At 41.9% G+C, this 15815-nt stretch overlaps 1 protein-coding gene across 2 annotated transcripts in view; it reads left to right on the forward strand.

Annotated features, from left to right (window-relative positions):
* Window positions 1-15815, forward strand: part of CNTNAP5 (contactin associated protein family member 5) — a 1008111-nt gene that overhangs the window by 706978 nt on the left and 285318 nt on the right. For both annotated transcript variants that reach the window (XM_070476362.1, XM_070476363.1), the window contains one exon: window positions 2527-2727. In XM_070476362.1, coding sequence (XP_070332463.1) covers window positions 2527-2727 — 201 coding nt within the window. The remainder of the gene's footprint in view (window positions 1-2526; window positions 2728-15815) is intronic.

Below are 15815 nucleotides of genomic sequence, written 5' to 3' on the forward strand. Positions count from 1 at the left end.
TCCCTCTTGCCAAAAATAGAGTAAGATTTTGGGAAAAATGAGCTAATGAGTAAATGAACAAGCAAATTGTTTAATTGGTATGTGAACACTGGATGGACAAAGTAATGAAAATCAGTGTACATTTAGAAGGAAATCCAAATTTGTGTAATTTAGTGATGCTGTGAGGACCAATTTTGGAGTCAAACAGATTGGACACGTTGAGATTGGGGACAAGCTTACTTTCTCTCTCCTTCTTATATCTGTATCTATATGTATACCTGTAATATCTATTCTTGTATCTATATGTTGATATCTGCCATGATTGTTACAAGTACTGATGATGGTGTATGTAAAATATCTTAGAATGGAACAGTAGCATGACATCTCATTAGAGTTCTGTTTCTTGTAAGTACCATGGACATTTCAAAATTGGCAGTTTTTATTTCTCCCTCTACGGTGGTGTATTATTGAATGACTACTTTCTTTGGTTATTTTATTGACATTTGTCTATACTGGCACCAATATTTTTGAAATTTCTGGTTCATTGTTTGTGTAACATTATTATTTTTACCAATATGAATCAAGCCTTGTTTTTGCTTTCAAAATAAAAATCCAATAACCTTCTGATTTTTTTAGACTTTATAGAAAATGCCATTCAGTTAAACATTGGAGATGTGGGTTATCAGGGAGCTGGTTTCAGAAAAGAGTGTTAAGAAGAATCAGAATGTTTGAGCAGAGTTTAACTTTCTGCTGCAATAAATATTTCGTCATTTAGGAATTGGGAAGACCAAACTTTCTCTTCCTCCTTTTTCTAATATATTGAAACTGAAGTGCAGGGAAATGGAGTTACTTATCCTAACTCATACGCAGAGTTGAGGCAGAGACAGTAAAACCTGGGGATACTGCTTGCCAGTTATTTTTAACATTATTTTCTTTTTCATGGACAGCTGCCACCATCCTGTTCCTAAGTAGTGCTGGTTATATACTATAACTAGAAGTATTTTTTATGGTGGCAGTGTATGTGCTTGCAATTCTCATCTAATAGATATGCTGGGGGTCATTCTTTTACTTCCTAGACTCTGGTTTCCTCATTTGTGAAACTAAGTGAGGGAGAGAGAGAGGGCGGAAACCACACGATGTCTGGGCCAGGTTCTGTTCCAGCTCTGCGCATCTGTGAAGAGCAAGGATGTTATTATGTGGGCAAGGTTCTCAGATGACAAAAGCTTTTCAAGTCCTCCTATTTCCTCTTTCACTTTATTTGTGAGCAAGTTCAGAATTCGATTCTATGTCTGATTACTGAACATATTTCAGTCTGTTATGCCAGAATGTCTGATGTATCCCCAAATGCCTTGTGACTTCATACCTTCTTTTCTTAAAACTGATGATAAAATTAAGCCCCTCCAAAAGTGAAGTGACTTGCCCAAGCGTGTTGTTCATAGAATAGCTTTCAAGTGAAGATCTCCCAAGCTCTAAAAATAAAAATAAAATTCCTCTCCTCTCTTCACCTTCCGTTCTTATTGATAGAAGGCAAAGCATGTTCTCCTTCCCGATCTTTAGGCCCTCATCTCTGCCTGGTATTTTAATGTAAAGCTCTTCAAATATTTTTGGTGAGTAGAAGTATCATGGAGAATAAATAACAAGCTTCAGTTAAGTGCCTTGCCTGTTTGTGTATTACACACTCTCATCCTTGTTACGATGTATGTGTCACACATGCTCTCTGTGAATAGGTCTTGTTTCGAATGTGGTACTTACGGTTCTCTGAGAAAATGGTCTATGCTAGGGCTTCTCTTGTGAGGAAGAGTGTGTGTCACTATCTGGAAGTAGGGTCTTTGGAGGCAGGCATCCTGGGTTCCAATTCTTAGTCTTTAACTCACTATATAATCTTAGAAAACCTGCTTAGTTTTCCTTATTCACTTTCCCCTCATTTTTAACATGGCAGGACCAACTTCCTCCTGATTTAGATGATGTCAGTTTCATTTATTTATTTATTGGAAATGTTTAACATTTGATTTTTGTTCATTTAATTACCAACAGGTTGTGATTTGTCAGTGATCTATGTTCTTTTATGCATGTCATCACCATGAAAGTTATCTTTGAGCATATTTAGTTACATTCTACTCTGATCACAAAGTATCTCATTTCTAAGTTCTTCCCCTTCCAAATTGTCCTTCCCACGACTGATTAATTCATTTCCTTTTATTCCTGTTCTGTTGTCTGTTTCTATTTTTTTACTGACTTTTCTTAAGTCATGTCCATTTTCAATGAGATAATGGACATTAAGCATAGAACTTGTGGAGCGAGGGCTTCACAAATTTAGCTCTGCAGAGGATTAACCCCCACACTGCCTCTGGGTGGAGCTCTAGGAGAAACAAAATTCTCCGGTTAAATCCTTATCATGAGTAGAGCAGGCCAGTGGCAATTAATTGATGGACCTGCAGCCACCAAACATCACAGTGCTCACACAATCCTGTTTCATTTTTCCAGCTTTTTGGAGGCCCATAAGCATGATCATGTTTTGACCTTGCTTGGGTTGTGTTTTCTGGGCAGAGGACAAGATCTGGACGTTGATGCAGCACAACAACACAGAACTGACCCGTGTGCGAGGCGCCAACCCTGAGAAGCCCTACTCCATGACCTTGGACTATGGGGGCAGCCTGGAGCAGCTGGGCGCGGTGATCGACGGCTCCGAGCACTGTGAGCAGGAGGTAGCCTATCACTGCAGGAGGTCGCGGCTGCTCAACACTCCAGGTGAGAGCGCCCCGCCCGGGCCCCTTCGCGTGCGCCCCGGGGAGACCGCAGTGCGGCGCATGGCCCCCAACCCGGGGTTTCAGGGAGAGAAGGGGCCGCCGTCCAGGGGCCACCTGTGCAAGGAGAAGACGCCACAGGAGAGACACTTGATGGGCTCGTTCTTCCTCTGGTGCCCAGGCCCTGACCTCAAGGGGGTTCTGTAGCCTCGCAAGGTTTTCTCCTCATCTTCAAAAAAGGGGCAGTAACAACACCCATTTTGCAATGCTGGTGAGAATGAAATTTTCTTGAGAGCAATGGCTCTTGAACTAGACTTAGAAGGTGTGAAGGAGGAAACGGTTGTTCCGGGAGATTAGAAAGCATCAAGGATTTCAGCACATTCACCAAACTGCAGCGAGATGTGTTTGGGGAAAGGGTGCGTGACGGGGCAGCGTTAGGCAGTGAGATCAGCGGGCAGGCTGGGACAGCCTGTGTGCACAGCACTCGTGTATCTGAAAAGTGAGGCCTGAACTGAAATGACTCTTTCTCCTTATACGTCTTTGGTGCTACGCTTAGGAGTGCAAGTATAGGACAAGCCCTGGAGTCGGAGGGAAAACCTACCATTCGGGACTGAACAGAGGTCCTTGGCTGCAGACAGAGTCTCCCCTTGACTCTAGAATTGAGACAAACCAAGGGAGTCTGTCAGTATGCAAAAACCACTGAATTCAGGACAAACAGTAACAGGATAGATTGGCCAGAGGCTGTTTGGATTGTGAAAGGCAGCCTGAAGCAAGCAGAGTTGGTTGGAGGCTGTAAATACTGCAGCTGAAGTCCAGGATTGGTAGAGGAGAGCAGACAGCTTCTAATAAAAGTTGCTGATTTCTGCACAAATTCCTAAGATGTTTTCCTAAACAAGGAGAAGTGACTCTAAAAATATAAAGGTTACTTTAAAAAATTATGCTAACTTTATTTATATATTGATTATTCTGTATTTTCTAGTTCAAATGGTTGATAAGGGCTGCAAAAGACCCTTCTAGGATTGCTTACCACAACTCAAAGGGCTTGCAAAATGTCAAGAGGGCTTGGTCAAAGTTGATGCATGCCTCGGGGGTCTGTCATTTTTGTGAATGTCAGTTCATCATTTGTGGCAGGAAAATATAAAAGGCCAAGTATAACAAGGATGTGGAATATCCAAGAAAGGGTGTCAGAATCTTTAGCCTCAAGGAATTTATGTTCCTTGAAAGTGAGGAATTTTGAAAGGCTTCAGGAAATCAGACAATGAAATGTCAAACAAGAAGTGCTAGAAACCTAACTAAATACAACTACCCACCACGTCACTGATCTGGAGTCTTTCGGGAAGAAGTTATTCTACATAAGTGAATTTTCCAGGTAGTTGTCATTTACCCCTTTAAGCATCCAAACAGTTTTTAAAGAATTTTTAACTATTTGAAATGAAAATCTTTCTCAAATGGATTACATGCTCCCTTACCTTCTTGAGCAGAGAATTCTGGATGTGAGATGTAACAGTCTCTTGGTCACTTGGGATCATCACTGTGAAAATCAGTTAGTCTTCATGGACTCGGCCATGCTCACAGAGTCGATTAGATCAGAGGCCCTGCTGGGTGTCCCTTTTCACCTGTGTCCTCAGAGAGGCAGTGTTGGTGTGTGTTCAGATTCCCTCTGTCCTGACTGCCAAACTTGCCGTGTCAGTCTTCGCACTCTTTGCAGAGTCTGTATCTAGAAAACCATGCTACCCTCTTCTCACTGTGTTGCTTCTAGTTTCCTAACAACTGGCCTGGTGGGACTTTAGGGAAAATGGAATCATGTTTATTCTGACTGTGAAATTTCCTTATTCATTCATTTTTAATTGGAGTATAGTTGCTTTGCAATGTTGTGTTAGTTTTTGCTACAAAGCAAAATGAATTAGCTATAAGTGTGTGTGTGTGTGTGTGTGTGTGTGTGTGTATGTATTATCTCCCTTCTCTCTGGGACTTTCCTCTCACCCCTCATCCCATCCATATCTGTTTTACTTTTTCTGATTTACTTCACTCTGTATGACAGACTCATCACTACAAATGACCCAATTTGTTCCTTTTCATGGCTGTGTAATATTCCATTGTGCATATGTGCTATATCTTCTTTATCCATTCATCTGTCAGTGGACATTTAGGTTGCTTCCATGCCTTGTCTTTTGTAAACAGTGCTACTATGAACATTAGTATAGATGTGTCTTTCTGAATTATGTTTTGGGGTTCCTTTAGTATATACATCCTGTGATACCAGTTTGACTTTACCATTGCCTTGTATATGCTTCTTTTTAAAAATCAGAGTATAGTAGATTTATCAGTTGGGTTGGTTTCAAGTGTACAGCAAAGTGATTCAGTTATATATGTGTGTGTGTATATATATATATGTATGTATATGTATTTTTTTTCCACTTGTAGATTATTAAAATATTGAGTACAGTTCCCTGTGCTATACTGTACATAGCTAAGTAAGAGCTTTGTACTATAGGTCCTTGTTGTTTATCTATTTTATATATGGTAGTGTGTATCTTTTAATCCCAAACTCCAAATTTATTACTCCCTCTCTTTTGATAACCATAAGTTTGTTTTCTATGTCTGTGAGTCTGTGTCTATTTTGTAAATAAGTTCATTTGTATCCTATTTTAGGTCCCACATCTAAGTGATATCGTATGGTATTTGTCTTTCTCTGTCTGACTTATGTCACTCATATGACAATCTCTAGGCTCCATTCGTGTTGCTACAATGGGATTACTTCCTTCTTTTTAAAGGCTAAGTAATATCCCATCATATACATGTAACCATATCTTTTTTATCCATTCATTTGTCAATGGACATTTAGGTTGCTTCCATGTCTTGGTTATTGTGAATAGCATGTGCTTTTTGTCTAACTCAACTGTTATAAATCGCCTGAGCACATTCTAGAGAGAAGGTATGGCCTAATCACCTTCTGAAGTCCCCACCTCTTGATGCCATCAAATTGGGGGTTAGGATTTCAACATTTGGATTTTGGAGGGACACACACATTTAGTCTACAACAGGCACACACCTACAGGGATATTTACCTAATTTCCCTGACTGTTATGAAAATCCCTTCCCCTGGGGAGAGACAGAGGGAGGAGGGCCTAGAGATCATCATCTCCTCCCCTACCTGCTCTAGAAGAGCTGAGGAGGGCCCCCTTATCTGCTGAAGTCGGGCCCCCATTGAAACTGTCGTAGTCACTGTATTTGTTACACACAGTTTTTTTTTACACACACAGTTTACACATATCTTTTTGTGTCAGTAAATATGATTTTATAGCACAATTTTTTTAATAAGTCCTCCATTATATGGATGTATTACAATGGACAGATCTATTTTTGACATTTAGATTTTTCCTCTTTTTTCGTTATTATATGTGCTGCAAGAACATTTTTGCACACAGATATGATATCTTTAGGATAAGTTCCTGGAGGTGCCATTACCAAGTCAAAGCATGTGCATGTTTTGAAGACTTTTGCCATCTTGACATCTGCAATGGGTCAAGGTTATAGTAGCAGTTTATCCTCCAAACATCACCGTGAGACCTCACGTGCCCATCTCCCAGCACTAGGGATTAACACCTTACTTCCAACTTTGGCAATCTGATAAGTGCAGAGGAGAATCCAAGACAATTTTAAATATTTTTGGTTAATTAAAAAATATGTAGGCTGATTCCCATAGCTTATTGGACGGAGATAACTACAGGCAGCCAAGATTAGTAGAAGCGATTAGATATTGTGCATTTTGGCTACAGTGGACTCAGATCGATAAGAGGAGAATGTGAAGGATGGCTTCTTGCTGTAGATCCCCCTCCAGACGATACACAGTTCATAACAAAGGGAGGAAATGAAAGATGGCAAGATAAGTAACTTTTTAAACGGCTGCCAGTGACTAAGTGTTTCTCATATTTGAAGATGTCTGTGAGGAGCTACACAAGCATGATATGTGATCCAAACAACAGTTCTACACTGTAAGGATTGTTATCCCATCTGATGTTTTGGGAAACAGAACGTCAGAGAGGGTAGGATGCTTGATCAGGGCCACACAGACCTGCACCCTGCTCTGCCTCAGGGCAAAACAAAGAGCAGGTAACGAATAAGGCTGGCCGGACAGCCCAGGCCTGTATAGTACTACAGTCCTCTGCAATGGCGTATGGGGAGAGAATCTGAAAAGCGGTCGATGTGCATAGCTGATCACTTGGCAGCACATCTGACACTCACACACACTGTAAATAAATTAGACGCCAGTGAAAATTAAAGGGGAAGGGGAGGGTGTGATCCCCGACAGTCAAGCAAACTCAGAGAACCAACAGTTACAGGGATATCGAGAACACGTGAGTTTGTGTGACCTTCCTTATTTTGTGAGAAAATGTGGCTGGAGAGTGGGGTCAGCTGCCAGAGCCGTTCATGTTAAGGCGGTGGGACTGTCAGGGTGGCTTAAAGAGGGCAATTCCTGGGCAACGTCACAGGTTGGCAGTGTCCTTGCCCACAGGCTGCAGCTTCCAGGGCCCCCACACCCCTCCCCGCGGCTCTGCGCACCCCAACAGTGTCACCGAAGTCTCCCCTGTCTCCTGTCTGCTCTCGCCTCTGGTTCCGGTTCTGTTCTTCTAGCAGCAGCGGAAGCAGAAAGAGGAGAAAGACAAGCAGGATAAGGTCAGGCCTGGTTCAGCACTGTGTCTTTTTCGGTTAGTTAGTAACTGAACCATGACACTGTCGTTTTCTGACAGTTTCCTCTGATGTTCTCCCCCAGAGCTGCTGAGAAGTGCCAGCCAGTGAAATGTGTCATCTGTCTCTTTAACTGAAAGTTTATACTGAAAACTCTGCCATGGACCAGAGCTGCAAGCCAGTGAGGTCCATGGGAAAAGTGTCTGCATTATCCCCACACATCTTTGTAGTTGTATCTGCTGGCTACTTCTTACCCTGAGCCAGATGCAGGGCTGCGATGCCGTGCGACAGAGACATTTCCAAGACAGCATGACGCAGTTGGCCAGCGCTCAGCAGCGCCCCGCGCGGGGCTCGGAGCTGGCCACTTGTGCCGGGGACAGGGGCCGCGCTGGCTGAGCACAGGCGTTTGCTCACGGTCAGCACTTCCAGAGGAATTTTGCCTGAGGCCAGATCTGAAGGTATCACGTGATAAGCATATGAAATGAAAACAGGATCCAGTTCTGGATGCACACAGAGAATGGAAGAAAAAGTTGCTGAGGAAGCGCTTTAGGCACATGACCGATTTGCTCCGTAACCCACAACCTGCCACCTGGAAGAAGGACGAGGTTGAGAGGGGCGTAGGTAGGGGTCTCCTGGGGTGGCCGGGCCCTGCAGGCCATGGGGACTGAGAGTCCTGTCTGCCCCCGACCTTTTCTTCTAATCATCTCCATGCTGTCTAGAATCCTTACCTTAATTCACTTATCACAGTGTAAGTATCTACGTGGTATGTATGTTTTTTCACTTAGCACTCTGTGTTCTGCAAGCTGTTTGGGAATACCTTTCCCAATAAAGCTGTGAGCTCACTAAGGCAGAGATAAGAAGTCAGTCATGATACACATAAAATCACTGGACATTCAGACCCCATCACTTTGAAATCTAATATCTATAGGACAGCTTGACCTCAAGCAAATCAGTCTTGTAAATAAGTCTGTGGTGAGGATTGCTTAAGTTCCTCAGAAGAACTAATGATGGAGTGCCTGATAGCACCTCAGAACCCCTCCTTCTCTCTGAGAAATAGGTTCTTATTCATTTATTCATGCAGGCATGTCATGAGGGGTTCCACCTGAAGTCAGTTGTTATGGCTAGTAATATTCCCATGACTTTGAAGTAATAAAATCCTACTTTCCTTACACTACTTTAAATGCTCAGATTTCCCTTAATTAATGACACTTTAGTGAACATACAGCTGGCTGGCCATGTATATAACACATAATATATAATTTACACCATATATACATGTTACTATATACATACACACACCACATGCTGTACTTAGCTGCTCTCTCGTGTCCGACTCTGTGCAACCCATGGACTGTAGCCCGCCAGGCTCCTCTGTGCATGGGATTCTCCAGGCAAGAATACTGGAGTGGGTTGCCATGCCCTCCTCCAGGATATACACACTGTAATATGTATTAAAAAATGCATTATTTATACTCTATTTGCTGCGGCTCCTTAGTCGTTAAATCATGTCCAACTCTTTGTGACCCCATGGAATGTAGCCAACCAGACGCATCTGTCCATGCGATTTCCCAGGAAGAATATTGGAGTGGGTTCCCATTTCTTTCTCGAGAGATTTTCCCTACCCAGGGATTGAACATGCGTCTCCTATTTGACAGGTGGATTCTTTACCACCTAGTCACCAAGGGAGCCCTATATATACTCATTATATAATCTTTATATGTCCAAATAGATCTGTAAATGCACTTGTGTGTAGAAACCCTCGTGACTGTCTGTAATATTCAACTTTCAGTGTGTGCAAAACTAACATCTAGGTTTAGAAATCTAAGTAAGGAATGACGAGGCCAAAAAATCAAATTACTGAGATAAAAGAAATATCACTACCAGGTGCTCTGGTGTTTGCTAAACTGAAAACACTTTGTCCCCAATATCTGTACCAAACAAGATCATTAACAGATGATGACAGTGTGTTTCCTTTTAAGTAATCTTTATTGATTGATTATCCGTTATATGCCACATACTTTTATGGGCAGTGGGAATTAAACAGTGAAAAAGCCAGCGTTTCTGCCCTTATGATGATAATAGGGATGACAGAAACAAACCAAACACACTTGTGCACGTTTGCGCACAAAATACAGGGGTAGAACTGATCCCGTAGCTCTTGGTCTTCTCATTACACCAGGCTGTCACCATACCATTAAAATCAACTTTTGTCACAGGGGCAATAGAATAAAAAACACAAAGCTATACTGTGAATCTGCAAGACAAAATACCATGGCACTATTTGAAATCTCTAATAAAAAACTATTTCTACTTTATGTACAGCAAGAATCTAATCTATAAAGAAATTCATGGTCCCTGTATTCCACACTCTTTGCTATCACCTCTGCTGACAATGATACTGACTCTTGGGTACTGAGCTCCTTCTGCGCACCAGGTATTGTGAACCTTATTTCATTTAATCCTCTCAACGGTCTTATGAAGCTGGTATTATTTTCATTTTTATTGGTGGAAGGGGAAGCCCTAAGAAACTATGAGGGTCATGCAAAGTCTTGTAGCCACTAAGTGTTAGATACCCATCTCAAATACATGTTTCTCTAGCTTTCACTTCCATCTACATTCCAAAATAACACCCAGAAAACACAAAAACATTTCAAAGAGGAAGGGAAGATAATCATATAAAAATACAGGTATCCAAATAAATGTTTTATCTTATGTTCTGCTTATCAACTGTTATGTAACAAACCACCATAAAACATAGTGGTTTAAGCAATAGTAATTTTTAAGCAATAGTAATTTTTAAAAATTGAAATATTGTTGATTACAATATCCTGATAGTTTTAGGTGTTCACAAAATGATTCTGTTATACAGATATTCATTCTTTTCAGAATCTTTTCCCATATAGGTTATTATGAAATATTGAATGTAGTTCCATGTGCTAATCAGTAAGTCCTTGTTGTTTATCTGTTTTATATAGAGTCATGTGTATCTGTTCATCCCAAACTCCTAATCTATCCCTGCCCTGCTTCCATTTGGTAACCATACGTTTGTTCTCTATGTCTGTGGGTCTATTTCTCTTCTGTAAATAAATTATTTGTAGCTTTTTTTCCAGATTCCACATATAAGCAGTATCATCTGATACTTGTCTGTCTTTGTCTGACTTACCTCCCTTGGTGTGGTAATCTCTAGGTTTATCCGTGTTGCTGCAGATGGCATTATGTCATTCTTTTTCATGGCTGGCTGGTATTTCATTGTATATATACCACATATTCTCTAAACACTTATCTGTCACATAGCACTTAGATTGCTTCCTTATCTTGTCTGTTACAAAATAATGATGGCAAGAGCATTGAGGTGCCTGTGTTTTTTCGAATGATAGTTATTTCCAGACGTGTGCCCAGGAGTGGGATTATAGCATCATTTGTGCTTGGCTGTTCAGTTGTGTCCAACTCTTTGTGACCCCATGGACTGTAGCCCACCAAGCTTCTCTGTGCATGGGGATTCTCCCGACAGAAATACTGAGTTGACTGTGATGCCCTCCTCCAGGGGATCTTCCCAACCCAGGGATCGAACCCAGAATCCCACAGGTGGATCCTTTATCATCTGAGCCAACAGAGAAGTCCATGAATACTGGAGTAGATAGCCTATCCCTTCTCCAGGGGATCTTCCCAGCCCAGGAATCGAACCAGGGCCTCCTGTATTGCAGGCAAATTCTTTACCGGCTGAGCTATCAGGGAAGCCCCTGCAAGATCATATGGTAATTCTATTTTTAGTTTTCAAGGAATCTACATACTGTTCCCTACAGGGACTGGCTCCTTTTTGCCCCACACTCTCTCTAGCATTTATTATTTGTTGATTTTCTGATGATGGCCATCCTGATTGGTGTGAGGTGATACCTCATGGTAGTTCTGATTTGCAATTTTAAATAATTACTGATGTTGAGCATTTTTTCACATGCCTGTTGGCCATCTGTTTTGTCTTTTTTGGAGAAATGTCTATTTAGATCGTCTGCCTATTTTTTTTTTGGATTGGCTTGTTTACTTAATATTGAGTGTTATGAGTCATTTGTATAGTTTTGAAATTAGTTTCTTGTTGGTGGCATCATTTGAGGATGTTTTCTCCATTCGTTTTGCCCATGAATCTGACGCTGGGACAGGGTCCAGCAGCATGTAGTGTATCTGCTCCGTTCCACATTACCTGGTACTAGGACTGGGGCACTCCATCAGTTGGTGCTGGCTCTGGGCTGGGACCTTAATTGAATATATGTTCTTTCTATGTGGTGGTGTGACTTTCTCACAATACAATGGGTAGTTTTCAGGGACCAACATCCCAATAAGCAGAGTAAATCAGGCGAAAGCTATATTGCATTTTATTTGCTACTATTGCAAGTCAAACAGTATCAGTTTTGCAACTTTGTAAATATTAGAAGGCGGTCACTCAGGCTAGTCATTGTTCTCAGAGAAGGCAATGGCGACCCACTCCAGTACACTTGCCTGGAGAATCCTATGGGTGGAGGAGCCTGGTAGGCTGCAGTCCAAGGGAGGCAAATGTGATTCCGCCTTGTAATAGGGTTAGTGTAGGCACATGTTTAAAAGTAAAAGACATGTTTGCTATGTCTTCTTCAAAAGTTTGGATGGTCAGCGGGCTTACGGAGGCCCAGCGAGTGCACGGGAGAAGCAGGAGTCAAACACAGGTCCTTCCAGCTCAGGCCAGGTCCTTTACTCTGATATCCTGCCAGCCAGTGATCGAGGCCAGCCAGTGATCGAGGCCAGCCAGTGATCGAGCGCTTCTAATTCAGCCTGGAAATGTGTCTGACTCTCCATGTGTCCCTCTTAGGAACTTTCGCCTTCCCTAATGTAATACAGCTGAAATGGGCTTATAAGAGTTTGCCACAGGTCTTAAAAAAATATAAAAAGATCATCACATGAATCAAGTCAGTGCATTTTAGTCAGTGTAAGTCTGGTGTTAAAGCCAGCTTTGTTAATGTTCTAATAACTTGGTCATTATATTTCACTAAAGTCAAAATTAAAGGGGGGTGGATTTTACAAAGAAGACATACGCTTTAATGAAAGTAGACATATGGGTGTATCTAAAGGAAATAAAAACTACCACATAAATTCAAAACATGATTTGAACATGGCTGCAAATGAATTTCCATTCAGACTATTAGTTACTTAAATAGTCAGTATGGATAACCCGTGTCCCAGCATGTGGACCCTGTATTCAGTGAAGCTTTTATTTTTCTCCTCACACCATGAAAGACCACATTCACTTAGTCTGCCTCAAATGTATTTATGGGAAGAAGGATCCTGTTTTCTAATCCAAAACTATAGTACAGTGGCAGCAACCCCAAAAGACCTGGCATTTTGGAATCATGAAACTAGGTCTTCGATTCCGCTAATAAGTCTTCTACTTATTAGCTGGGAGATCTTGAGCAAGTTGCTAGGTTTTGTAAGATTCAGTTTCCTTGTCTGTAATTGTTCATAAGTATATGTTGGAAGTTGCATAGATATTCAGGATACTGCTGTTGTTTTAGCAAGTGTTTTACCCCTTTTTCCAAAGAACAAGGGGAATATTAGCTCCCTTTTCTACCAGGAGAGCATCTCAGAATCCCACGATATGCCTGGTGAAATAGTTCAGTTGGGGGATTTGTGTCCTGTTGGCTTGTAGACATTTTCTAAACTGTATTTTACTTATTATACACGTGGTATTTACCTATCCAAGAGTACTGTTGAGTTTTGAAGTTGCATCTATGTCCTCTCTTCTACCAACCACTCAAATCCACTCATCTGTCTGCGTTTCTCAAATTTAATAAATGGTACTACCATCTATCCAGCTTATTAAGGGCGCAACCGAGGACTCATCCCTCCCTGCTACCTGTTTCTCCTTCGGGACCCCAGCCGGGACTCGCACCCACCCATCACAGCTGACCCTCCTCCAGCTGTGCTCTCTGATTCCCCTGTGACTCCCTGAATTTACACTGTCATCTCCAGACCAGACAAGTGCGTCCAACTCCTGTTTCCTCTCCTACCCCACCCTGTACCCCCGGCTTCCTGTGGTTTAGATCTCATGCAACATAGCCAAAGGGATGATCTTTCCAGAACAAGATTGTACAACTGGGATTCCAACTCTTCTCAGTGCCCTTGAAATAGACCCCAGACTCCCCACAGTGGCTCACAAACCTCTGCCGGCTGAGACCCTAACCCAGCTCCTGTCCGCCCGCCTGCCCACTAAATGTCACCCTGTTTCCCTTTATTCTATTTCTTGCCAAACTTTCCCCCACCACCTCTTAATAGTGAGCTTCTAGCTCTTTTCAGTATTCAGAAGCTTCATTCCTTTTCCCGCTTAACTTGAATTTGACATCTACTAAAGTATCCATCCCCTTGTTGTTTTCATTTTACCTTACTTTCACATTCTGCACAGAGGTTATTACTTCCTGATATTTTCTTCCTATTCGTTTGTTTACTCTCTACCTCTGTCAGTAGAATGGGAACTTCATGGGAAAGGGAACTTCTTTGTCATTCACCTTTTTAACCCCAGACTGCCGAGAATAGGCACCCAGTAAACATTGAGTATACAGTAGTTGAAAGAATGGAGAAGGCAATGGCAGCCCACTCCAGTCCTCTCGCCTGGAAAATCCCGTGGATGGAGGAGCCTGGTGGGCTGCAATTCATGAGGTCACACAGAGTCGGACACGACTGAGCGACTTCACTTTCACTTTTCACTTTCATGCGTTGGAGAAGGAAATGGCAGCTCACTCCAGTGTTCTTGCCTGGAGACTCCCAGGGACGGGGGAGCCTGGTGGGCTGCGGTCTACGGGGTCACACGGAGTCGGACACGACTGAAGCGACTTAGCAGCAGCAGCAGCTGAAAGAATAGAAAATTCTTCCCCGACCAATAGAAAGTATTGTTAGTAATCATATTACATCAGGAGACACACAGTGAAACACGTCCTTTTGACTCAGTCTGTTTCAGGGACTCTTACGGGTAGAAAGAAACTTCATAAAATGGGAAGGGCTGGGCTGGGTGCTGGGAGCTGCTGTCCTGTTCTGATTCCGCCATAGACTCTCTGTGACTTCGAGAAAGTTACTTACGTTTTACAGGCATCAAGCCTCCCGTCTTTAATCCTCTCCAAGTGATGCTCTCCAAGCGTCGTTTCTGCGCTGACAATTCTATACTAACCAACATAAAGTGAGTTAGAAATGGATGTCACAGCTTATTATTTTCTTATCACAGGGAGTAAGAAGAGTTGATAAAACAAATAAGAAGAGAGAGAGAGAAGGACTTTTCTGAGACTCTTAAGGCCATGAAATATGATAACTTGTTTATATATTAATAGGAGGTGATATTTTTGGCATCTTCATGCACCTGACCTGTCCAGGACATGCTTTCCATATGGTAATAGTGAATGTGCAGAGAAGGTAGGAAACTTCCCCGAGGTCATAAGAAGTCAAGAATAGCAAAAACACTAACTTATATCTTTAGGAAAAAATTTTGGAAGTATGGTTAATTTACAGTGTTGTGTTAATTTCTACTGTACTGCAAAGTGATTCAGTTATACATATAAATATGTGCATTGTTTTTGTATATTTTCCATTAAGGTTTATTACAGGGTATTGACAGTAGCTCCCTGTGCTACACAACAGGACCTTGCTTATCCATTCTCTATGTAACAGTCTGTACCTACTAATCCCAAACTCCTAGTCTGTCCTTCTCCATGTCCCTTTCTCCTTGACAATCACATGTGAGCCTGTTTCTGTTTTGTAGATGGGTTCATTTATGTCATATTTAGACTCCATATATGTGATATCATATGGTATTTGTCTTTCTCCTTCTGACTAATTTCACTTAGTATGTTAATCTCAAGGTCCTTCCACATTACTGCGAATGACATTATTTCAAAAACATTAACTTCATAGAATATCTATGTATCAGTTGCATGATTTACTTTATAACACATTTGGTGGTTATAAGGTAGACATGGGAATACAGTTACACCAGCTGCATAGATGAAGTCCATCAGTCTATACCATAATGGCATCTCACAGCTTGTTACTGGGGATTCTGAGCTAAGCGTGTATTTCCTTCCTGCCCGGAGTCCTCATGGTGACGGTGCCAGAGGAAAGCAGCAGAGTGCGGTGAGGAGCCTAGGGCGTGGTGCCATGTGGCTCTGCCTGTGCTCCCGGTCCACTGCAGATCAGCCGTGAGACCTTAGGTAGGGTCCTCAACATCTCTAAGCTTCAGCTTCCCCATCAAAAAGAATGAAGTTGATAAAAATAACGTTAATTTCACCCATATCATTGGAGTATCATTGGAAGGATAAACATGGTTGGACACCTGTAGTCTTCATAATTTAAGTTCTCAATTTACCTAAGTTCTTTTAAATGACAGAGGTATCTTTATAC

This window comes from Odocoileus virginianus, chromosome 13 (assembly GCF_023699985.2).
Source record: "Odocoileus virginianus isolate 20LAN1187 ecotype Illinois chromosome 13, Ovbor_1.2, whole genome shotgun sequence".
Taxonomy (NCBI): domain Eukaryota; kingdom Metazoa; phylum Chordata; class Mammalia; order Artiodactyla; family Cervidae; genus Odocoileus; species Odocoileus virginianus.